The sequence below is a fragment of the Pseudopodoces humilis genome, chromosome 1 (assembly GCF_049639895.1).
Source record: "Pseudopodoces humilis isolate 2021_Gansu_Grassland_sample_001 chromosome 1, ASM4963989v1, whole genome shotgun sequence".
NCBI classification, from domain to species: Eukaryota; Metazoa; Chordata; class Aves; order Passeriformes; family Paridae; genus Pseudopodoces; species Pseudopodoces humilis.
Window position 1 is genome coordinate 75224916 of NC_142200.1, and position 26481 is coordinate 75251396.

Consider the following 26481-nt stretch of genomic DNA (forward strand, 5'->3'; position numbering starts at 1 on the left):
AGATAGGTAATTTCTCTATCTATTTACAGATTTCACTTTTTTACATTTAATGTCCCAAAATTTCCAATAATTACATGATTAATGTTAGAAGAAGTATTAATGTTTAGGAAAACCTTGTATTTAGCAAAGAATGCATTTTCAGACCTAGCAGTTAAGAAACAAGAATGACTGTCCACTCATAACAATTACACTCATCTAAATGCTAAAATAAATCTCCTAACTCCCTTCCTATAAAATACAGAACTTCATTGGAAATGGCAATAGACCATCACAGATCTACTATCACTCTCTAAAATTAGCTGATACTTTTACAATAATAATAATATTGACATGGCTTTATGAATGAACTAGCATGCTCCAAATTGCAGGTTTTTAAGCATGGAACTCTATCAGTACACTTACCCTTTATCTTTGAGAATACCAAATCCTTCATTATCTGAAGAATTAACACTCCAAGTATTATGAGAGAAGTCAGATGATACACTCTCCAAGGGGTCAATGCAACAAACCTAGAATGTCAAGAAGAAATAAATGTTGAATACTTTAAAACTCTTTAGAAGCATACAAAAACTTATAGGCGCTACTAAATACTGAAAAGAAATAGGAAGAAATAGACTCAGATTGTAATAACTGAATTCAGTTTCTCCCCACAACCTTTCCATGAGAAGCAAATATTGAGAGCTCCTAGCATGGTATTTAAAGATAGAAAGATTAAACACTGAGTTTGTAGTAGATTTTTGTCCATTCTTTTATTTATGCACAGAGAAAATAAAGAAAACAAAATATTTTAATTATTGCATGGAAACATACTACTTTTAAATTAACTGAGCTTTCATTAAAATTAATTGAATTGGCACAATACACAAGAAAAAAAAAGGTTAAAATTTTAGTTTCCCACAGAACCCATGTGGGATTTTTAGCAAGACTTAGCAAGATTTTATATAAATCATTCTTTCAGACTCAAAGATGAGGTAAATCTATATCATAGCATAACAGTAACTTGTCTTCATAACCGAAATTTTTTTTTAATTACATAATTTTTTAGAACATGTCTAGTCAAGTCAAACAGACCCTAGACTCAGAAAGTATGAATTATAATCTCATGTTCTACTGACTTTGCTATCCAGGTGTGTCTGGAGATTAGCTCTTCTATCTGTTTAACTGGCAAATATCCCAATTCACAAAAAAAAGGGTGTGAAGTAAAAAGAATTAAAATTCAACTAACTAACTAAAAAATGCTAAAGTATTTTCATAGCTGTTTTTGAGCACTATAAATCAGAGATCTGAACAGAAATAGTGGACAAGTTAATTTTTCAAAGTAAAAGCAATTAACTTAAAAAAGTTAAGGTCAGCCAAAACCAGTAAAAAGCCACTGTCCAAGGGACTGGTTCCAATGAGAATACCAACTGAAAAAAAATCATACAATGCTGGGATGTTTTCAAGATACCTCTCAGATTTGAAAACAGGGCAGCTGGCTACCCTGTTTCTGCTGCAGAGCTTTTCTGCAAGAAAGAGGGGGAAGGGCAGTGAAAATAGTAGCAAACATGGCCACTGCGGGAAGCATAGAGGCACCCTTTGAGCACATTTGGATTTTTTTGAAAGAAAATTGACTTCACAATATTTCTAACAAGCTCAGGACACACTGCTGTAGTAGCAAACTGCTCCAGTATTCCTTGAAAACCTCAAAAAGACTGCATTAAAGAAAATACCCACGCCACTAATTTTCACATTTAGCACAATCTCAGCATACCAATCATCCTGAGCAGACCAGTATATGAATTCCAATACAAACATATAAGCTAATTCTGAAGGTTTTATCCAAATATAAAGGGTTTTTATATCTGTAGAGAATTTGAGTTATAAGACTATTCTATAAAATAAATGTTTAAAATCAGCACCTTTGTGTAATTCAGCCAGCTCAAGAAAAACAAGTGTAGAGAAAAATGATTACAAGGCAACCTCTATCAGAACTGCCCAATCATAGCTCAATAAATCAAAACTCGCAACAGCTTTGCATCATGTTGTCATACTATTTTTCTTGTCAGCATTAGAAAACTTTGATTGTGTTTAAGTTCTACTGCATGGAAGACTTCGTTTAGCCTACTTAATTTATTGACAATGGGCTGGGGAGAGAGATGTGATGCTGTATAGAAAAATCAAGTGAAGAATTTTTCATCCAACTTCTAGGCAGAGAAGTTTATAACAAATGCAGACCTTCAATTTGTTTGGGCTTAATACCATGTCTGTTCTATAGGGTCTTCATGGTGCTTGTGCATGAATGTTTATACAGTCACACAGAATGCCCTGACTTAGCAATTACCATTGGTAATTGTTTTGATGGCCTCAAACACATACATCAATACCAAAATTTATCACAAGTGTCTGCATGTGTGTATGTACACACACATCTTACTAGCTTTTCAAGGTAAGATCAGATGCTTACTAAGAAGGCTTAGTGTATCTTTCAAAAAATGCACAGAACATGTTTGACCTACTTTATGCTCCCAGCTAAAGCATACTGTTAGTTTCATTGCAATCACAGCTGTCACCTGCTGTTAAAAACAATTGCACTAATGCGGACTAGGATTAGCAAACAAGGATTAACAAGGTAGCATCCTCTCTGAAAGATGCTTCCAAGTCATGTCATTCCACCTTCTCAGTACTGCAGTCTCTCTGCTCCAATGTTCGAAGAAAAAGCTGTAATCTAGTTGAAGTAATGTAGTTACCAAACAAGGACTTTTCACTTATTTGGAGAGCTTTGAATTGTTCTGATTGAATTTCCCATGCCTTAACACTATTACCTCTTTATCTAGATTGTGATGCTTGCATGAAAGACAATTCCTTGTAAATTTACTCAACAGCCAGCTTGTGTCAGCCCTCAGGTGCCAGAGCAACCAAATTAGAAAACTGTGATCCATATGCCAGAGATTGGTGTCCTTGAAGCCCTTCCTGGTGAAAAGCTGGTAAGGTCCCCTCATACTTTTTTGGCATGTATCTATCATAAGCTTATCAAAATGTTAGTTCAACACGCTGAGATCTGAAAACCACTTATTTTGCTACCAGTGTCAGGATTCAAAATTCTTCTAGGAATTATCAATATGATACATTGCGGTCAGACTAACAGTTGATGTGGTTAGGGCATTTTTCCCTCTCCTTGTTTTGAAGAACCATAACAGACTTTACTCTTAAGCATTTCTAACACACATATCTGACAAGAATTAAAAGCTCCAGAATGACATCTTCATATACTACACACCTGTTTTGTAGAAGAATACTACGTAAGAGAAGCTTACTGAACATGCTCTCTTTTTTAAGCAATAAACTAAACAGACTGAAGTTCAAATTGTTTTATTTCTTCTACAAGTGGTATGGAAGTAAAAACCATTACTAGAGACATAACCAAGGCTTGCTCCCCCCGGAATTCTGCCATATTCTTATTCTGTGAATGGTTGAGTTTTTTTGGGGTTTTTTGTTTTGTTGTTTTTTTGGTTTTTGTTGTTGTTTTGGTTTTGTTTTGGGGTTTTTTTGAAAGGGGGGGGTGGTGCTGGGAGGGTGTGAAGAAAGCAAAGGTTAAAACAATGTATAGAATTATGCACTCCAGATAACTACTTCAGTTAACAGGACAGCTTGCGCAAGAAGGGGACAAGAAATTCTGCTGTAGGCAGTGCAGGACTGTAAAAAGCCCAGTCATGAGGTGCCCAGGACTCAGTCCCTGTCACTGTCTGAAACAGGACTCCCTGAATAGGAAAGGCCCTCAGACACAGCCCCAAGGGGTGGGAGGATACAGCCACCTGGCTTTGGAGCTGCACAAGATGCCTGCCCCCTGTACTGATGGCAACAGTGGCCTCACTGTGAAGGATGTCTTCTGGCCCAGAGCATTCAAGTGCAAGAGCTACTGGAGGTGCTAAGCAGGTGGCAGTCCACTATGAAGCAGGACTTCCAAAAGCTTAATTGTGTAAGAACCTGAGCAACGTGTTCCAACTGGAGCACATTTGAGCCAGACTAGCTGACCTCCGGCTGCCTTTCCAACCTACATTCTTCTTCGTAGGAAGAACGTAAGTGTGATGGAACCAAGCCTGCCACTCAACTCCACTGTGGAAGACTGAGAAACCATTTTTGTGAAATGAAATAGGAGTGGTATTGATGGATAATTAAGCACTGGTTGTCCACAATGGTTGTGGAATTTCCAGCCTTGATGGCTGTGAAGACAAAACCCTGAGCAATCTGATCTGAATTAAGTACTGACCTTATTTTGAGCTGCAAGTCATACTAGAGACCTCAGGAAGTCCCTACCAACCTGAATGGTATTTTCATTCTGTGACTATTTTAGCCTATAAGAAGTGGTTGGCAAATATTTTTTCGGAAAGATGCTGACCATAGAACTTAAAGGCACAACAGTTTCTGTTTCTGGGCCTGGCTATACTGCCATGGTGTACTGAAATGATTCTAAACTGCACAAGTAAGAATCAAAACTTGACAACTTCCCCAATTAAAAGTAGAAATTCTTCAACTTCATGATGGTGAACCTAAAGATAGAAAAGTAGCCTGAAGTACCTTCTCCTTTACGTCTTTTCTCCAGTTCCTTATGGTATGGGTCATATGTCAATACTGTCAATTTGTTTAATCAAAAGGCAGCTATCTCAGTGCAGAGAACCTGGGACAATTAACTGCACAAATCAGATTGTACAAAACTATTCAAGTGGCATGATCCAGCTAAGAAATTTCGAAGGTTAACAATATCATAGAATACTGCAGTCAGTAAACATAATGAAAAACTTATAGGGCATGACAAAAATTGTTTTTACTTGTATCATGAGATACAGGGAAGGCACAGACCTACCAAATTGTTTTAAATGTTAAGTAAATCAATTTGATTACTTAATTTAAGCTGTTAAGGTTTTAAGTTTTTTACAACATATTCTAGAACTATGAATGAGTTGCACTTCATAAACACAAAACATAAGAAAACATTTAATCAAAAATTAAAGTATTTAGACTATCAGCAGCCAGTGCTAGTTATTTCTAGAAAGCCTTAGCAGGTACATTTATAACAACCATCTATCTTTAGATGAATTCCAGAGATAATCACATAAATAAATGAGAGCTGTCAATAAAACAGATGTGAGCATGGAGCTTTGCTTCACCATCAGCTTTAATGGCACATTTATTAGCTGCATGAGTGATTTTTGTACTTCAGTTCTGTGTTCCACAAACTCATATTTGCATCTTAAAACCAGAAGCCAAACTCTTCAGAGTAATTCTGTGGAGCTCTAAAGAGTGCAGAATGGTATAAAACTGTTTCCTCATAAAATGTTTAGGTGAAAATCTACTGACACCTTTCAGCCTGAGTTTTCCATAGAACCAGTCTTCTTCCAATCAGACACTGGTAAGCAAGCACAGCCTATGACACAAACCACACAGAGAATGGCCGTCACCTGTGGAGAGGAGATATTTCTAGTGCATTTTGAGAATACTGAATTGCTAATTTCAAAGCTATGTGTACTTTGCTCTTACAGGGAGCCCCCTAACACTGTTTCAGACAAACATCTACAGTGAAGGCATCTGGGTGAGGAAAAGATGTGGCAATGACTGTTTCCTGGTGGTAACTGTCTTCTGTTGGAACTGAATGTAGACCATTCTTCCACGCTTACTGCTGGAGCGAGCTACACCTGTCTGGTTGCAATAAATTCTGATGACTGTTTCAAGCAAGAGTTCTGGGGAAGGGGAAGAGGGCTTGTTTTCTTCTAATTACAGCATGAAGCACATTGTCTGAACAACATTTCGAAATACATGGTAAAGGTAGTATCAGAAAGCTCATGCCCTTACTGATCACAATCATTTTGTTTGCCCTGCTTTGAATCAATAAGGAAAAATATATTTTCAGCTCTATTTTATTTACAGGTAATTTAATGCTTAAATTCTCTTAATTAAAAAAACATCCCAAAGCAAGTTTGGGAATCCTGCTTTTTATGTCTATTAAATTTAAAACTTTTATGTGAATTGCTCTTCTATATAAATGATTCTATATTAAGCCTCTGTAAATATCGAAATGCTATATCTACAAATATTGAAATCCAAGCCTCAAGTATTCAAAACATTTGAAGTCAGAACTCAATAATCCAGTATTTTTCCTGTTTTTATTTTAGTACATCTTGGTGTTGTGGTATAACACTGTTTAAGGCAATTAAGGTTGCTTACTTTTCTCCTACCCTGGTGAGATGGGAAGAAGAATGGAAAGTAGTAAAAGCCAGGCCTTAAGAACACTTTAATTATTAAAATAAAGTTAAAAGGAGTAACAATAATAATAAATGAAATGTGATACAACAAAAAGAGAGAGGAATAAAATTCAAGAAAGACCAGTGAGGCACATTACCACCTGCTGACCAGTGCTCAGCCCAACCTGATCAGCGATGGGCAGCTCCTGGCCAGCTCCTCCCAGGTTCTGTACTGGGCATGACACACTGTGGTTTGGAAAATCCCTTTGGCCAGTTCAGGTCAGCTGTCCTGGCTGTGCTCCTTCCTGGCTTCTTGTGCACCTGCTAGCTGGCAGAGCATGGAAAACTGATGAGTCCTTGAATTAGGGTGAGCTCAGCAAACACCGATGCATGTTATCAACTTTGTTCTCATGCTGAATCCAAAATACAGCACCTGCAACACTGTACCAGGAAGAAAAATAATTCCATCCCATATGAAACCAAGACACCTGGTCTGAGCCAAAGTATTTAGATAACTGTTCAAGAATTAAAGTGCAAAAAGCCTTTCCCAATTCCTACACAAAAAGTGTACATCTTCACTTAAGGCAGAGTAAGTTATGGACATATTTTTTGGTAGAATCTCTTTATAGAAGATAATTTGATACAATATTATTGCATGATATTTAGCTGTTGACCTGCATGTCTGAAAAATACACAAAAATTGGTACAGCAGATTCTGTGTTGAAGAGAGGGAATTACATGTAAAAAACCACATCTGTATATGTGCTGTCAAAAATTTTAAAGGGAACAAAGACCTAAATTCAGTCTAAAAAACCTCCCCACCCTTCTAAAAAGCATAATTTGTTGAATAAAATAATCTCAAAAGCATTTGCTCCACATCTTATTTTAATTAAAATTTAAAGTATGCACATCAGCACTCTGGGTGCCTAGCATCTTAGAAAGCTGTATATTTGTTTAGCTGAAAACCTGTGGAATGTAATAGAAAGCTTCTTAGAAACATGTACAATAAAAATCTTTTAGATCAGGTCTAATTTAGTGGAGAAAAACCTTCCACAAAAAAATAAATTAGAAAGCTTCCATAAAGATATAAATTAGAAAGAAACACAATTTTTTCACTTCACTTTTTTTTCTAAATCAGAGTTCCACCCAAAAACTTAGGTATCTGAAATATTTCAAACAGAGTAAAATGAAGTACTGAAAAGCAATAGATTTAAAACCACGACAGTAACCTATGTTCCAGCTAGCAAAGAGTGCTCCATTGGATAGCACCCAGAAATCTGAAAATTCTATCACTAGGTACATAAACAAATAATTGAAAAAAAAAAAACAAAAAAAACCAAACAAAAAAACCTCAAGCAGAAAAGGCATGCTTATTATTCTAAAACTTGCTTTTTTTTTTTTTTTAAAATTCTTTCTTTGTTAAGACAAAGAAAACTCAGCCATCAACCTTTTATTCAAAGAGCTTATTTGTCAGGTTTCATTGAAAAGATTAGGATCTTATTTATTCAGCCAGAAAGCACAGACCAAATCAGTTTTTCTTTAGAAAACCTTCTAGAACATATTAGGGGAAAAAAAAAATTGAGTAATAAATAAACCTGTTGTCCTAAGAAACAGACTCACAGAAATTTAAATTACTGTTACTTTGACAGCCATCTGGAGAAGGGACAGTTCTCCAGAAGGTCTGTGCACAAGTTTCAGGGAGAAAGCAAAGACGGCTGGACAATGCTAACTTGAGTTAACACATAGGATAGAAATTCAAATTGTGTATTTTCTCTCCCCAACTCAAGAAACCAGCTCTTAAAAATAAGTCTAAATAAAACCAAAAATACTATAAGTCTCTAAGAAAAAACACTAGACCAATGCTTTGCATTTAATCACCAAAGACAAATGGGCTTATAAACTGGTATATTTGGAAGTATATTGGTGGTCTGTGAAATAGGATTAAGTTAATAATTTCACATTGCAAAATTATCTCACACTGTTTGCAAGGAAACTTTTTGAGGAATGCAGCTGTTAGAATCATGTTTCAATATTTGTGCTTTTGGATTACTGCACAGGATTTTTTGATTTACTGCAACCTGTTGCATTCAGACGGGCACATAAAAAATAATTGAGAAGGATAAATTTTAAATGACCTAAACTACATACCTTCTGAGTCTACCATGACATCGAATTCTACTGTTACATTAGTGAAAACAGGGTATGATATTTCCATGGAAGTAAAAATTATTTTCATTTAAACAAATAACATCAAATAACCTAGCTTCCTTTGTTTTTGCAGACAAATGCCCAATGACCTTAATTAACCTGTGCTCTGGCAAAGTACAGAAGAAATCTTAATCCCATTTTCTCATACTGTAGCAGCAGTTTGAGCAGTAGCACCTCTACCGTGCTGCCCTAAATCTCCTTTTCTGTAATGCTCTCATTAGTCCTGTAACATCTACCATGGAGCATAGCATATCCCCCTAAAACGTCCATTGTTCTCAAAATTCTACTTACTATTTGAAAGGTCTCATTATTCTGAAGCAATACACAAAGAAATTATAATTTTTCTCTTGAAACAACTGCTTTAGTCACAGCATATGTACGGTTCAGCAAGACAGAATAAATGCAAGCCATGCTGCAATGCATTTTTATTCTCCTTTATTCTGAATTTCCATCTACCATAAAGTTCTCATCCTAGATTTGATCCTAAATTGTTCAGTAATGCCTGCTTTTCCTCAATTACCCCACTTGATTTCTTTTCTGACTGATCCTGAGTTCATTTTATTGGTTGAAAAATGCTGTCAACTGTCCAGGTTTTTATGTAACACCTGGCTCTTAAACAATGTCAATTTTCATTCCTAAATGAAAATCTCTAAAACTAATCTCTCAGCCAAAAGTATGCAAACTGTCACTAAAAAGATGTTAATGGCTTTTAATTATTTTTGCTAACTAAATCAAATGAATTTAACTTTCTGCTCCACTTTTCTTCCTCCAAGCCTTCAAAAGTTTTGACTATTTGTATCGGAAAATTGGGGGAAAAAAAAGCAAAAAAGAAAAAAAAGAAAAAAAAAAGGGAAGCCTAAAACTGCCTGGGTAAAAACAAGTAGATCCTAAAATTACATCACAACTTGTGCTGAGGTTGGAATTTTAGCTCTACTTGAGGAACAGTATTTTGGAATACCACCTTCTAGGAAGCAAAAAATAACAAACTAAAAATATTTTTTTTAAGCTTGAAGAAACATCAGGAATTTGCTGTACTAGGGGTAATAAAATAAATCTCAATACCAATATGTTACAAAGACTTAGCAAAAGGCAGCAAATTAAATAAGTCAGGACTATTAGACTAGAAGAAACAAACTAGAAACCATATGAGAAATCCATTCACGTGAATGCACAGTGAATTTCAAAACTGTCTATACCAGAATTTTTTTTTCTTCTGATAATGAATGTAGTATCATTACAAAAGAATAATGTCAATATTTACCCTACTCTACTATTCATACTTGGGTGATCAGAGACATAAACTCTTATTAGAATTTAAGGCAGGAGTATTCACTTGTGTACTATCCTGTTACTTTGGATTTCAGGAAAGTAATCCCAAAACAACTATGAATGTAGCTTTAAGATTTCCTGTAACAAAGACAGCCGAAGACCAAAATTTCCCACATTCAAGACGGTATTTAGCATCTGGGTGCTAAAATTCTGTGTGTTCTTGGATGATATTACAAATTTAATTAAGTGACCTGAAGACCAGCATACTACAAACTGGCCTCAGAATACCAATACCCTGCCTTACTCCAACTCATTTAATTTTCATGTATTTTTCTTTATGTTTTGACTTCAAAGATTTCTTTTATTCCAATTCTCACTTCATCTGACATTTTGCCACCAAGAATGTCCTGAGTAGTTTTCCTAGACTACATTTCCAGTAGACTACATAGCTACAATCAGAAATGACAGTGAACAAAAATGTTCACAAATATAGAAAACAGGGCTGCTGCATGACTTGAAGGTCAGTTTCCTTCTTGTAACAAAGAATAAAAATGCAAGCATACATTGTGCATGGACATGGCTCTCTAAATGGGTAGAAATCTTGCTTTACAGGCAAGCTGCCCATCGAGGTATAGTAGTGGTTGCATTTACATGTGTGCAAATACATGAAAGAAATACTTAGCTTGGTACTGCTTTCTTACATTGGAAGAATAAATTAATGAATTAAAAGTACTTTGAGATCCCTTCATGGTATACTTTATCATTGCCAAGCAGAGATTTCAAGAAACATTTTAAAAACAAATCTTAACGTAAACTGGATACTTTAAAACAAAACAAACACTTCAATAACAACTCCTAAAACAAACTGGATACTTAAAAACAAAACACACCAAACCTCTAAACTTTGAATGTGTGTTTTGTTACTAGTATTTAAAGAGCAGTTAGATTTTCTGTCTGGAAAATACACAATCTTTACCTGATGCAATGCACACAGACAATTCAGATATAAGCAATATTGCTTTCTCTCTTGATTGTTTCTCTCAGACAATGGAAATATTCACTAGGTCTGAGACCAAACAAACAAACAAAAAATGTGAGTATGGATGGTGACAAAGGACTATTTTTAATGTCAAATTAGGCCTGCACATCTGTCTAAATCAAGGATTGATACTTGCATTTTACACAGTTGGTCTGTTACTTTGTTGAACCAGTATCATAACATCATGTAACATTGTTAAAAACAGACCTGCAGTAAGGTGCAAATATACCTTCTCAGGTCAGAAGTTAAATTTGAATCTTTAAAGAAAAATTTGGATTTGGGCAGGTGAAGAGAACAGAAAATGGGCAATGCAATAAAATTGTTCCACAAGGAGACGGGAAAAGAGGAAAGATCTATTACATCTTTGTCCTTCTGCAGTCTCCCTTCACAAAATATCCTAGGGAAATGAGGAAATTGGGCAATTGGTGAACAGATGCAACTGGTGTATATAGGGATGACCTTGCAGACATGAATGTACCTAGGTTTGAAACATTTATCTCCTGAAAGAAAACACGTATTTGAAATAGATATCTACAAACTACCAAAACACATGGAACAGTACAGAATTACTAAAAATAAACTTGTCCCTCTGACCTTGAGGAAATTTAAAATTACAGATTGGGAGAACAAAAAGCTGCCATTATCCCCTCTATTCCATACACACAGAGAATAATCATTAGGACAGAATGCTAGCTTAAAAATCTAGGACTGAATGTTAATATTTAGCTAAGATTAAACCCAAGACTGAAATGTATCAGTAAACAGCCTAACACTTAGAACACCTGGAGTGAACTTCTGGTACCAGCACAGAGTTTCTCTGTTCTTGGGCCAAACACTTTTTCAGTACAATGGGTGTAAAACGTAAAAATGTAAAAAAATGTAAAAGTGTAGAAACAAAACCGACCTTGTTTTCCTGTGTTATTTTGACTTCAGTCTGCAAACTATATATAGCACAAAAATCTAAATCATATTTCAGATGGTTAGGTGCAAAATAATACATATATTTAACCCTTGTTAATTTTAAAGATTTTCAGTCATGTTCATTGGGGCAAGAGGCTTAAAGCTGTTCATGGTGAAAAAATAATGGAGGTGGCGACTGAAAAATGTTTTTTCAGTGGCCAGATTTGTGTCTACTTTTGTTACTCTGTCATTAAAGAGTCTACAACAATTTCTCAGGAATATTTAAAAATCAAGTAAATCAGAATGAAATTAAGTTAGTAAATTTCTTGTACTAACAAGAACAATATTTTAGTAGTAACCACCAAAAATGCATTTATATACAGTATATTGGCTAAGATATTTTTAACACAAAAGAGGCAACAATGGAATATATTAAAAAAATAAATCCTGTGACATCAGAGAAACAGTTCAATCTCAGTAGCTCCTATCACAACAGTTTACACACAAAGTATTTTGATGGGTGTACATACAAGAGCTAAACTAACTATGAGGAAAACAGTCCCATCAAAATTACATGGATGGGAGAAAGGACCTGGTGTTGCTTTTCCAAAATTTAGAAAACTGTAAAATTAAACCTCATCTCCCCTTTCTCCCTCTTCCACCACGGCTGTTGCTGCTATAATGGAAGAAGTCTCCCACCCAGCAATACAGAGTTCTCAACTCCGAGATGTCCTGATTAGAGGCCACATGCACTGGGGGTCCCCCTATGGGGCAGGAATATTTGCAGGCACACGACAAAGAAAGAAGAGGTACATGAAACAGCAACTAGGAAACGTTCTACCTATAGGCTCCAGCCAGCACAAAGCCCTGTCAGAAGAGACTTCACAGGCAGAAGGGGTGGACACTTGTTCCCAGTCCTGAAGCAGTAGTGACTGTCTGAGTCATTGCAAACCAGGCTGACCAACTGGATCTCAAACAAGAAAAGGAGAAGCAGCAAACACGCTGTGCTGCAAACACTCTCCCAACACCAAAGCAGGGAAATGTGACCTTAGATTTAAATTACTGTTTAATTTTCAAAGTGTCAGATTTCATGGGTTTGCTAACTAGATCTTTCCTGATGTTCTCAAACCACAGAAGTTTAGTGGCCATCATTCCTGCTTCAACACATTTCTTAGTTTGTTCACACCTCTCAAAACTCCCTGACATTAGGATAGTGAGCTTCCTTCTGAGGTACCATACCCCCAAATCAAAATGAGCAATCTGTGCACTGACTTTTGCATTTCCAACTCATCTTGAAACTCACAAAGTAGAGTGAGCTATGAATTTTGAGAAAATAACTTCAAATACTGGTCACATAACAAGTTACCAGTAAGACTACCAAAGGAGATTTCTTATAGGCATTGAATAATGAAAGCATTTTATACCTTGCTTTTGATCAAATATGGCAAAATAAAAGCCAATGGGTTGCCTAGCAGCTCCTATTCCTTGAGACATGGAAATGTACTTGGCTAGATGTTGTCCCTGAAAATTTTATCAGAGCCACCTTGAAAAGAAACATAAAGCATTATGACTCCTCCAAATGGCTGAAGGAACAGGTGACCTCTGAAGTATGCAGAAAATGAGAGCAAAACCCTGTAACTTTCTCAATGAAAGGATTTACCATGGATACCTAAGACCAAGGTAGATAATAAAAGTCAACCTAAATTAGATGTCATACACATTCTGCTCCTGGGATCAAAGAGGATAAAATTATTTTGAAAATTTTTGCAGAGATTTTCTTGTGCAGCAGAAGGATCCAGAAGGTTTTCTTTCTATGACTTGGATCTCATGTTTAAACATCACACTGTTAGGGTTATAGAGAACCCTATCTGCTATTAATCCACTGCACTGCTTGTTTACCTCTAATTCACTTTAGAGAAAAGGAGGTAGTTTCCACTATTCAGGTCCTAAGAGCCTCTGCAGTATTATTAGACAGTATATATAATTTATAAATCGCTCTACTTTATTAAGAAGGCATACGACCACATTTTATATCAGAAAACAAAAATCATAGGCATTGGCAAAACCTAAGATCATGGGAAAACCCTGAAGAAGTTTCACATAGGAAGACAAGTTTTTTTCCTACTGAAATGAACAGAAGAGACATGACAAACAAAATGAACACATCCCTATGTTAATCTCCGGGGTTTACTCAACTAAACTGTCTCCAACTACAAAAAGCTTAGTCCAAAAAGAGAACTGGTGCACTGCAGTAACATTCCGGCTGTGCCCACTTCACTAAGACTCCACTAAGTAGGCCACCAATTTGGAAAAGCACAAATACCCAAAGTGAACTCTAAAGTACTGGACCAGGGCACCAGCACAGCACTAGCGATGGGCCCGGGACCTGATTTCAGCAGGTTTCAAAACTCTGCACAGAAATGCGGGCCCGCGGCTCATCTCCCCTGTGACAAATGCGAGTTCTCGGCCGGGTGTCCTGCAGCCGCCCTGCTCAGCTTCCATCTGAGACTCCTCCTCCTCCTCCTCATCATCATCACGCATCATGCTGTGGGATATGGGGGCAGAACGTGCGTGTGTGCGAGGCTGGGGCAGAAACCTACGCTGAAAGAACCCGTCCAAGCAGATGCACTCAGTGCGAGGCCATGGCCAGACCCGGAGCGGCGCCTGAGGGCAGGGGACGCCGCGGCGCAGGTGAAGCGAAAACCAGCATCTTCCTTCGCTGTGGGGGCGCGGGCCAGCTTCCCGCGAAGATCGCTCGGGAGAGGAGGGCAGGGGGGCAAACGCTCCTCCCGGGCCCGAGGGAACCGCGGGGCGGGGGTAGGAGACGCCCGCTTCGGGAGGGGCGGCACGGGCCGGGCGGGGGCTTTCCCATCCCGGGGGGCGGCCCCGGCCCCGGTGCCCACCCCGGCCCGGCTGGCTCACCAGAAGAGCAGGTTGGCGCAGCCGAAGCCGCCCAGGCTGCGGAGGGGCCGCTCCCAGCTCAGCGCCGCCGCGATGCAGCAGCCCACGGCCAGCCCCGTCTCTCCCAGCACCGCCGCCGCCCCGGCCCTGCCCGACACCTCCGTCGGCTCCGTCTCCCCGGGCGCGGCCCCGCTTCGCTCCTGCGCGGCCTCCGGCTCCTGGGGCTGCGCGGGCACCGCCGCGCTCGCCATGGCTCGGTGCGGCCGGAGGGCTGCGGCTCGGCCGGGCGGAGCTGGGGCTGGGGCTGGGGCTGGGGCCGGGCCGGGCCGGGCCGGGGCGGGGGGGGCGGGCCGGGGGCGGAGCCGGCGCTGCCCCCGCGTTACCCCGCACCCGCCTCCGCGCAGGTGCCGCCGGGGCGGGGAGCGGGCGGGGGGAGGCGCCGGGAGCGGGCCCGAGGCTGCTGCCCCTGGCGGGAGTGTGCCCCGGCTGCAGGAGAGACCGGCCTGAGCATTCCGGTTCCTTGCTGCGGGAAAGCTGGGCAACACAGCTTTTTTCTAGATTTGGGAAGGTGAAGCCCACCGGGAGGTGTTACCAGTGAGACTTGTCCGTCGTCTCCTCCTCCTGTATATGTGCCACAGCCAGGCACAGCTGGAGCACCTCCAGAGGAGAGCACCAAGTCCATAAGAGCACTGGAACACCCTCTCTACGAAGTCAGGCTGAGGAAGTCGGGGCTGTTCAGCTTGGATAAGAGGAGACTGTGTGCAGACCTCATAGCAACCTTCCAGTATGTGAAGGGAGCTTACAGGGAAGCTGGAAAGGGACTCTTTGTCAGGAACTACAGTGATAGGCCAAGGGGTAGTGGGTTCAAATTGAAAGAAGGGAAATTTAGGTTAGACATTAAGAAAAAATTCTTTACTGTGAGAGTGGTTGGACACTGGAAGAGGTTTCCCAGGGACATTGTGGATGTCCCATCATTGGCAGCATTCAAAGCCAGGCTGGATAATGCCTTGAGCAGCTTGGTCTAGTGGGAGGTATCCCTGCCCAAGTCAGAGAAGGTGAGACTAGATAATCTTTAAGGTCTGTTCCAACTATTTGACACTCTATGATTCAATGATCCTATGATAACAGTCCCCAAAACCCTAAAAAATTGAAGTTGCTATTGTCATAATGCTGGGAGCTTGTAAGACCACAGAGAACCCTATGGGGGTTTGACGGCTTACTTCAAGAAACATCCTTAAAATCTATACTGTGCTGTCCACTCATCTGCACTACTACCTGTCTGGCCAGCCCCAGGCTCCAGATGGAAGCATGGCACTATGTTCAAGCTGGTAATGTACATAATAGCTGATGTGACTGGTGGGAATTTGAATTCTGGGGAGTATGCCTGGTAAGAATTGTCACTTAAGCATCTGTTGCTGAATAATCTGTATTTCACAGGATAAAGTGTGTAAAATAAAATAATTTTTACTGCAAGAGCAAGAATAATAATTTTGGACTGTGAATTGACATCTGCTTCAAGCTTGAGTTACCCCATTAGAATGTTTCTTTTAATGGGAAAAGGAGTCACACTTACTTGAAGGTCAATGTGTCTTTTTTTTTCTCTGAGGTAAAAGACAAAATTACGGCATTGAGTTTTAACACTGTGGATTGCAAGTCTACTGTGTGTTTGCACCAAATAGCCTTGGAAAGGAGTTATTCTATTTTTCTTACTCTTCGTGCTCTCTCTAGCACCTGAGAGGAAACATACAGAATGTTATTCTACATAGGCAATTAACATTTTGCTTAAGGACATAATAGTTTAATGCTAATTAGTTATACTTCTATGCTCTTTTGTCTAAGAGGCCAGGCAGACCTGAATAATAAGCCCAGCTAAAATGTGATTAAGTGTTGTCTCTGAAAGTGTGAGAGCAAAAGGTAAGAGACAGGCTCCACTAGTAACCTGAAACACACATGGAAAAGAAAGGGAAGTAGCTGCAGCAAGGCTGGAGAAATACTTTGTTCTTTTGCTTCAGTTTTGTGCTGATGAATAAAAATTTGTCCTAAAAAAGCTTGGTCAAAACAGAGTGTTCTCTGTGTGCTGGAAAGCAGGCAGCTGTCTCCTATGTTTGCAAGCAGCTGCTCATAGTTACTGAGCACTCCTCCTGCTCTCACTTGGGCATCTCATGCTTTCCTAGGCTGAGTAGTAGTTATTTGCTTCCTTGGTTTTGAGAGAGGGAACAGAGGGAATCTTAACAGCCCACAGGAGTAAAACCTGTAAAACTTTTTGCAAGGAAAAGGAGGTAGAGAGATAGGCACAGATGAGAGATTTTCTCCTATACTCACCCTTTTTGCAGGATGCCAAGCTGCTGCTCTAGTGAACACTGCCCATAACTTGCAAAAACCATCCCCAGCTTAGCCAGTGGCACTTTGCTTTCCCTTGCTAGCATTCAGTTATTTCAGTAATGTGGGCGGTCCTATCCAGCATCCAAATCTAGCTAACTCCAAACAGTTAATAGGTAAGCCTGGGAAGGAGTCAGATGTTCCTCATGCATTTTTAAAGTGACCATGAGATAATTAGACTCCGGAAGTACACTGGGGTAAAAATGTTAAAATTTGGGTTTAACCAACTGTAGGATAATAGCAATATAATCCTACTGCCCTAAGGATTATAAGCATGGCAGGTTTGAAGCAATCCTCCCTTACCAATATTCCACTTCTTTTTTAAACATTTGACCCAAAATTTAACTCTCTGTGACACTCCCTTCAGTCACTGGTGTTCAAAAATTCCCCTCTCTCCTCAGAAAAGGGGGGGATGGAATCTGGTGGGGAAGGATGAGGTGAGGTTTCAGTGGAAACGGTAGACTACAAATAAGGGAACTCTTTTGGATTTTGATTAAACTTGCATCCATTCTAGATTACTGGTCTCTGCTTTCCTGACATATACCATGAAGGATATGAACAGAAATTAGTGAAAAGCTCTTCCAGAATAGGTTTTGTAATTTAGCTAATAGAAAAAAAGAATGCTTGTTGGATGCCAGTTCTTCTGTTACTGTTGATTTTTCTTGGGCTTGGTTTATATGAATGATTTTACTGAAAGCACTCTGGTTTAAACATTAGTGTGAGAGAAGAAATGGATGCTTCATTCCCAGCCACTGAAAGTTTAGATGTCTTTTTCAGAAAAAAAAGTAATAAATAGGTTGTCTAGTTTTGATCTTCCTGTACTTTGATGTTTTGCCTGCCAAGGTTTAAAAGGTTTGTGTGCAGTTTCAGTTTGGGATGGGAAAAACTAGGAGTAGCAACCAGTGCGCAGTTGCATGTATGAGCTGTAATGCACAGAATTAGGTTAGGGACTGTGAGTCTGGTGCTAGGGACTACAGTGTAAATGATGGATGAAAACCAAGGAGAAAGCTTTTTAAGTGGTTGTTTCAAAGGAGTTTGCAAATATAAAAGCATTCTAATGCTTCAGAAATATGTTTGAAAATGCTGATGTCATCATAGAGTAAGCATTGAGTTCAGTTGAGGATTCTAACTCTAAATGTAATGAATTTCCTTCTTTTTTGTTTAAGCTTGTTTTCTATTCATTTCAGCACAGGATCACAGACTAGGTTAGTTTGGATGGAATGCCTGTAAGACATTTGGTCTGACCTTTCACCCCACATACACACTCAGCACCCCCGTTACTTGGCTGTGAGATGTTGCTCTGTGTCATGCCCAGATTAGCTCTGATCATCTCTGAAGGCTAGAGATTCTGCAGTGCACTCTGGGAAACCTGTTTGAACATTTGGCCACATTCATTGTGAAGAATATTTTCTTATCATCTATTCAAAATTTCTTATTTCACCCATTTCCTCTAATTCTGCACCTCATAGGGAAGGGATCTGTCCCCATCCATTCTATAATCACACACAGGTATTCTGTAAGTAGATCCCTGTTAACCTCCGTCCTCCAGAGTGAGTGAACCTGATTCTCCCAGCCTTTCCTTCTATGCCATCAGCTGTGTACTGCTGACCTTCCAGTGGCCCTCTGGACTCCTTCCAGTATGTCAGAGTTTGCCTTACCCTGGGTTTTCCCAAACTGGACAAAATATTCCATATGTGGTCTCACAAATGAAAGAAGCAGGGGAAGAATTGCTTCCCTTGTCCTACAAGTCCTATAATTACTGCAGTATTATTGACTCTTTGCCCAGTCATACCCATAGCACTTTCTTACTTGTCTCTGCTTTGAGGCTGAGGAATTGTGTCTTAGTCACTCTTAATAATGTATGACTTTGAACATTCATCTTCCCTTTTCCTGAATTTTTTTCAGTTCTATAACTGAAATAAGATTTCTCAACAGGAAATAACTTTCTCATGTGGTTCTAGTCACATCATCTCTGCATTTTTGTTTGAAGTGGGAACAGATCTTAGATTTGAATTGTTTCAAAACACTGCATTGTGGTTTACTTTTGTAATAATTTCTAAGGACTACTTTCCTTTTTTTTTCTGTAACTCATGAAACATCTCCATTTTGTCCCTAAGTGACAATGTTCACTTCAGAGCCTGCCATACAGCTCATTCTGATATTTGGCTTCCCTCCTCACCTCACCTGCCTCACTTTATCTACTTGGAATTTATTTACCATTTTATTGGACAACTACGCTGTTTTGTAAAGTCATGCAGGTTTTTTAGTCTGCCCTTATCCCGACTTTCCTGAATAACTTCATGTCATCACTGACCTCTAAGCTTGTTCTTCATGATTTTCCAGTTTATTGTTCAATAGGTTGAAGATCTTAGAGCCTCTTCTGAACCTCAGGAATGATCTCCTTCCTTTGTTTGCTCTTCCTGTCTGTTCCCTATCTTCTAACCAATTATTTATCCAGATCAGGACTTCTTATGTGGATACATAGCTTCCTTTAAGTCTTAGACGATGAATTCTGCCAAAACCCTTTTTGAAATCCAGGTAAACCAGACTGCCTTCATTCTGAGATTTGTCAGAGAACTTCAGCAAACTTCTGGGGTAGAGCTTTATTAATCAGAAACTATGCTGTCTCTTCTCAGTAGATCATATTTCTTCAGGTGTCCACTCGTTATATGTTTAATTATAATATTGAGTAGTTAACATTAAAAGTTTAGAATTTCTCCTGCATCTTTTCACTAAACTCTGGTATCTTTCCTAGTTACCATTGAATTGTAAAATAACTTTCCAATTAATAATTGGCTAACAGTTTTCTCTTTTGATGCACACCCTCTTAGCCTTTGCAGCGTCCCTAATGTCTCTCTTGAGGAATATGTTTGAAACTACATTCCAAGCTCTTAGTTCTTTTATTTAACTGTAGTATAATATTTAACTATGGAACAGGAGTGCATTAAGTGTTGTCCCGTGATATGCAAAATACAGTTAGGACTGTGACATGTCTTTAAAATATTTTGGGTACAAGTTTCAAAATGCATTTCAAAATAGTCTTGTGTTCCACTGAAATATTTGTCTGTTGGGCAGATAAATATTTGGACCTGACTGACCTTGTAAACTAAAACTGTGTGGTAGCTTGACTGTGGCTTTCTGCCAGATGCCCACACAGCCACCCCATAATTCCCCTCCTCAACTGGGCAGGGAGAGAAAGTAAAATGAAAGGCTCAGCAGTCAAGACAAGGATAGGGAGAGATCACTCACCAGTTACTGTCATAGGCAAAACAGACTCAGCACTGGGAAATTAGTTTAGTTACCAATCAAATAATGAGAAATAAAAACAGATCTTAAAACCACCTTCCAAACACCTTCCCCCTCCATGCCTCTCTTCTTCCCAGGCTTAACTTTACTGCTGATTTCTCATCCTTCTCCTCAACACAGTGGTGCAGGGGAACAGGGAATGGGAGGCTGCAGTGCATTCATCACACGTTGTCTCTGCTTCTCCTTCCTCCTCACATTCTTTCCCTGCTCCAGCACAGGGTCCAGCCTGTGGTGCAGCTCTTCAGGAACAGGCTGCCCCAGTGAGGGTCCCCTGTGGGGTCACAAGTCCTGCCACTAAAGTTAGTCCAGTGTGGGTTTCCCACAAGGCCACAGCCTCATTTGGGCATCCACCTGCTCCAGTGTGGGGTCCTCAATTGGCTGCAGGTGGATCTCTGCTCCTCCATGGACCTTCATGGTCTGCAGAGGGACAGCTACCCCACCACAGACTGCACCACAGGCTGCAGGGGAATCTCTGCTGCAGTGACTGGAGCATCTCCTCCCTTCCTTCTTCAGTGACCTTGGTGTCAGCAGTGTTGTCCCTCCCACACGTTCTCATTCCCGTCTCCCACTGGATGTTGCACAGCAGTTTTTTCCCCTTCTTACATATATTATCCCTGAGGTGCTATCACCATCATTGATGTACTCGGCCCTGACCAACAGCAGGTCTGTGTTGGAGCTGGCAGGAATTGTCTCTGCAGACAAAGGGAAAGCTTCTGGCTGGTTTTCATAGATGTAACCCCTGTAGCTCCTCTCCTTCTTCCCCATGCTGCTACCAGAACCTTGCCATGCCAGGTGCATCATACTAAGTGGCATAAGATGAAAAATTTAACATAAGTGACAAAAATATATGAGTGTTGATGCTGCTTCTCATTAAAAAATGCTAGTGTTTGGAATTTTTTTCCCTCACTGCTAGAGGTTATGCTCCTTAATGCCTGTAAACTCTAAGAGCAGAACTCAACAATGAATTAATGTATGGAAGAATAATGCTTCAGTTTTATATTTTCTGTAATCGAAATCATGATCAGGAAGCACTAATATCTCCCACATCAGATATTCCTTTTTGTTTGGTAAAAGTGTGTGAGGACAGTAGTAAATATTCCATGCTCAAATGCAGTGTTTTTCTTTTCTGAATCCAGGTTTTATAGAATCGAGTTAATGTAGCAATTACATACACTTATTTTAGTATAAAACATTATTATAAACATTTATATGTCTTGAATTGTTAGAAAGAATAGTATTTCTGATGTAACTGCTTAGGACTTGGGACAAGGGAATTTACAGAAGAGAATGTATGGCTCAACACCTATGGTCAAAGCCAGTTAAGCGACTTAAAACAAATGTTTTTAGCCCAGAAATAGTACTGTACAGCAATCTCATAAAATGTTTGTGCAACAATTCAGAGATGTTTAATACCAAACTGCTGATCTTCTTGTCTGTGTAATCATGCCATGTAGAAGATCAGTAAGAATAATTGATTTTCATGGATCTAATTTTGGAGCTAATTACTGTAATCTCTTAGATGGCATTACCTGTTTGATTATATGTGGTGGAGAATCGATAATGACTTTATAGGTTTAGCTCCACTCTTCGATCAGCTTTGTGTGAGAGCAGGCCAAGCAGGCTGTCAACCTTTTTTTGAGTCTAGGATTTGTTTAGAGTTTATGAAACAGGCAAGCTCATACGGGAGTTGTCATTGTCTAAAAAGTATCAAAAATTCTGTGAATCAGCAAGTTTGAACATTTTGACTGTATTTGTAAAAAGAGTGATGATCTAAGTAAAAACATTAGGTAGGTGCAATGTTAGGTTTAGTAAATTGAGAAGTTCCAAGTGAGAGAAATTCCTAGGTAGAGAAAAATGGATTCTGGCACTTACCTGGATGCCTGAATGGGGTAAGCATGGATGGGGAAATACTCTCTCAGAAGGCAGGGTGTAAGATAAAAGGGAAATATCTTTCAGAGTGCAGAATAGAGAGTCTCCTTTATATGGAATTGTGCAGAGTGCATCCAAGAGCCTTCCTTATGATTGATAAAACAGGACTAGAAGATGGAATTTCATCGGAACCTACTGTTTTTTAATTCTAATGTGTTCAAATGAGAGCATGTTTCACAGAGTCACAGAATGGGTCAGGTTGGAAGGGACCACAGTGGGTCATCTGGTCCAACCTCCCTGCTCAGGCAGGGTCATCCCTGTTCCCTAGAGCACATGGCACAGGATTGTGTCCAGAGAATTCTTGAATACCTGCAGTAAGAGAGACTCCACAACCTCTCTGGGAAGTCTGCCCCAGTTCTCAGGCACCTGCACAGTAGAGAAGTCCTACCTTATGTTCAGGTGGAACTCTCTGTGCATCAGTTTCTGCCTCTTGTCCTACTCCTTGGCACTTACGAGAGCCTGACTCCATCCTCTTGACACTCTCCCTTCAGATGCTTATCAACTTTGATAAGACTCCACCTCAGTTCTCTTCTCAGGGCTCAACAGACCCAGTAGCCTCAGCCTTTCCTCATAATGGAGATGCTCCGGTCCTGTAATCATCTTTTTCACCCTCTGCTGGACCTGCTCCAGGAACTCCATGTCTCATGCTGGGGAGCCCAGAACAGGGCACAGCACTCCAGATGAGGCCTCACCAGGGCTGAGCAGAGGGGCAGGATCACCTCCCTCAACCTGCTGGCAAAGCTATTCCTTATGCACCCCAGGATCCCATTGGCCTTCCTGGCCATAAAGACACACTGCTGGCTCATGGACAGTTTCTTGTCCATCAGGACTCTCAGGTCCTTTTCCACAGAGCTGCTTTCCAGAAATGTCACAATGCATAAGGTAATTCTTTTCCAGGGACAGGACCCTGCATTTGGCCTTGTTAAATTTCAGACAGTTCTTTGTCAATCTCTGCAGCCTGTCAAGGTCCTTCTGAAGGGCTGCACAGTTCTGGGGTGTTGGCTTCTCCCAGTTTTGTTTTGTTTTGTCACTTCAGAACTAGGCACATCATCCCCTTTCTATGGATTGAAGTGAGGCTGACTGGCTGGTAATTCCCTGAGTTCTTCTTCTTTCCCTTTTTAAGACTGGGGTGACATTTGCTTTCTTTCAGCCCTCATACACCTCTCCTGATCTCCATGACTTTTCAAAAGTGATCGTTAACAACCTTGATGACGTCCACCTGCTCTCTCAGGATTCATGGATGTATCTCATCAGGGCCTATGGACTTAGGAATGTCAAGTTCGCCTAGGTGTTCTCTGACCAAATCCTCCTGGACTAAGGAGAGGTCTTCCTCCTGATGTTCATTTGCCCTTGTCTCCAGGGTCAGAGATCCCTGAAGGCTGGTCTTGTCAGTGAAGACCAATGCAAAGAAGGCAAGAGACCCCCTCACCCCTGCTCCATTTAGTAACACTCCCACATTATCCTTTGGTTTCCTTTTGTTATTGATGTATTTGAAAAAGCCCTTCTTTTCCTTGACACCCTTGGCCAGATTTCATTCCAGATGGGCCTTGACTTTACTTGCCTCATTTCTGCTTACTCTGACAACCTCTCTATATTCAGCGTTGTCTGGCCCTACTTCTATCTCATGTATATTTCCCATGTATTCATAAGTAATGACAGCAGTCCTTTTTTCATCCAACAGGTGTGTTGTTCCCTTTGCCTGATTACTTGCTTATCAGGATGCATTGTTCTTGAGCTGGAGGAAGTGATCCTTGAATATTGACCAGCTCTCTTGAACCCCCTCTTCCCTGCAAAGCCTGTTTCTATGGGATTTTTCCAAGAAGATCCCTGAAGAGGCTAAAGTTAGCTCTTCTGAAGCCCATGGTTGTATTCTTACTTGCTGCCTCACTTCCTCCTCACCTGTTACTGAACCCCACAATCTCATGGCCAGTACAGCCAAGGCTGCACCCAACCTTCACATTGCCAGCAAGGCTTTCCCTGTTTGCTTATGAATCGAGTAGCACACCATTCCTTGTCGGATCCTCCACTATCTGTGGCAGGAAGTTGTCATCAGTGCTTTCCAGGACCCCCCTGGCTTGTTCATGCCTTGCTGTGTAGCTTTCCAGCAGGTGTCAGGGTGGTTGAAGTCCCCCACATGAACATGCCTGTGACTTTGAGACTGCTCTAATTGCCTGTGGAAGACCTAACCCACTACATCCTCCTGGTCAGGCACCTTGGAGCAAACACCCACACAGCCTTACTTGTCTGCCCTTTTATCCTGACCCACAGGCTGCTGACTTGCTCATAATCCACCCCGAGACAGAGCTCCAAGCGTTGCCTCACAGAGAGAGCAACTCCACCACCATGCCTTCCTGGTCTGTCTCTCCTAAACAGTTGTATAGCCCTTCATGGCAACATTCTGCTGTGGGAACTCTCCCACCACATCTCTGTAATTGCAGTGAGGTTGGTTGTGGAGTGCTTGTGGTTTTGTCAGTTTATGCTTAATTCAGGTGTCCCCTCTTAAGCCTCCTTTTGCTACTAGATTGGTTACTATAGTTCTCATCTTTCCTAAACCTCTGGCAAGTCTTGGTCTGTCCCTGTTCTTGTCACATTTATTGTTGGTCAGCTGGTAATTATCAGGAGTGTGATTCCTGTCTGCCCAGGGAGATATGTGTGGGTGTTAGGGAGCAAAGGAAAAATGAATTTTTATGCAAGAAAAAGGAAATAACACCTGGGCTAATCTCTTCTTGAACTCATCAGAAACACTGTTCCCATGAACTTGGGCTGTCTGATGGGCTCTTGCTTTTTAACAAACACCCTTAGAAAATTTTTTTTCTTGCCTGAATAACAACCCAAGTGGAACAATGTTTTTGTTAAGAAACCTTCAAAGAAATTACTGACCTGAATTGCTGCCAGGATGGAAAATTACTATGACTTGAGCCAGCTCTCTTGCAACCCTATAAACATCAGTCCTAAGTGAGACCCTGTGAACTCTCCAGGACCAGAGTGGGCTACAATCATCAGCCTCCTTCTGAGGAGGAGGAGTAGGGAGGAGGAGACCCCTTCTGAGTGAGGCCTCTCAGGGCCAGTGGACTCTCAGATTTGCAATACTTGGAGCCACTGACAGACCTTGGGTGATACCCCCACTGGTTGAGGTTCAACCCTTCTCCCCTTGAAAAGATACAAAAGCATCCAACGTGAGCTGAACTCAAGGGGAATTTTTCACAGGTACATACTCCTTTAGGTCTGTGTGGGTGCAAGTGTGAACATACCATAGAAAATTTACTATGAATATTGGTCCCTTAGATTCTTAAATATGTTAGATTAATAAGTTAATTAATAAGGCCTATGAGTTACTGTCATGCTTGTAGTAAATTCTGTAGACTCTTTTGTTAAAGAACTAGGCTATCAATTAAGTGCTATTAAGTTTAAGTGTGGTTTAAACCTTTAGGCTAAACCATTGGTCATTTCTGGGACTAAGTTTGGCAAAAGGGTCCACTCTGAACCTTGTGACTCAATAGGTGGGTCTCCCTCATTCCTTTTTATTCTTACCCTTTCCCATTCTTCCCCTTTTTCTATCCCCAGCCTCCATGTAAGTTACTTTTGGTAGATTTTAGATTTAGATTGATTGATTTCATATTTTAGTCCAATTTTTCTGTGTGCTTTAACCCGCTAGTAAACAGTAGGGCAAACCTTTGAACAAATTTTGTCACGCTTTCACTTTAGTATCAAACCTGCTTTTGCTGGTTTTTAGCTGGTGATTCTTTGAGCGACCTGAGACAGTTGTTTGTGACAGGTGGAGAACAAAATAATGAGAAGATTCCCTCCCTGTTCCCTCTCCTACCCCAACTTCTTGATAGAGACCAGGTAAATTCATACTACAGGTGGAACCACTCGGTATATAGTTCACTTCCTTGGATCGCTGCTGCCCTCTTCTGCTGTCTTCCCATGGCTGTCGTGGCATGAGCAGTTTTTGTATTGCACCAAAGGCCTTGTGTCTGTTGTGATGTAGTGAGAGGCTGTGGAGTGAAATGCAGTGACTTTCTAGGGCTGAGCTGCACAAAGAATAAGTTTTATTCAGGACAGTGCTGTCATATGTGGTTGGTACGCTTTTGTACTAACTTCACACAGTCGTAAATGATGTCGAGCGCATGTGTTGTGAGAAAGCATCTGTCAGCATTGAAAAAGCAGACACTGTTCTGGCCATGTTTCTGTAAAATGGTCTTGGGCCAACATGACTGGCAGCACTGTAGTGTGCCTGTGTTGGGCATTTGAGCTGGTACAGACCTGTGAGTACATGTTATGCCTCAGAAATGTGGGGCTTGAAACCTCGCTTTCTGATGCAACACTTCTGGG

The 26481-nt window shown here is 40.4% G+C and overlaps 1 protein-coding gene and 1 long non-coding RNA gene across 2 annotated transcripts in view; one reads left to right on the top strand and one right to left on the bottom strand.

Moving 5' to 3' along the window:
* The window catches only part of LOC106628591 (uncharacterized), a 31374-nt gene extending 25304 nt beyond the window's left edge, over positions 1 to 6070 (top strand). Inside the window, exons 6-7 of the long non-coding RNA XR_001332011.2 lie at positions 2814 to 2963; positions 5517 to 6070. This is a non-coding gene — a long non-coding RNA (uncharacterized LOC106628591). The remainder of the gene's footprint in view (positions 1 to 2813; positions 2964 to 5516) is intronic.
* RETREG1 (reticulophagy regulator 1) overlaps positions 1 to 14802 on the bottom strand; it is a 63773-nt gene extending 48971 nt beyond the window's left edge. Inside the window, exons 1-2 of the mRNA XM_088053779.1 lie at positions 14554 to 14802; positions 403 to 509 (exon numbers count right to left, since the gene is read on the bottom strand). Coding sequence (XP_087909905.1) covers positions 403 to 509; positions 14554 to 14783 — 337 coding nt within the window. The 5' untranslated portion in view covers positions 14784 to 14802. The remainder of the gene's footprint in view (positions 1 to 402; positions 510 to 14553) is intronic.
* Between the last annotated feature and the right edge of the window lie 11679 nt (positions 14803 to 26481).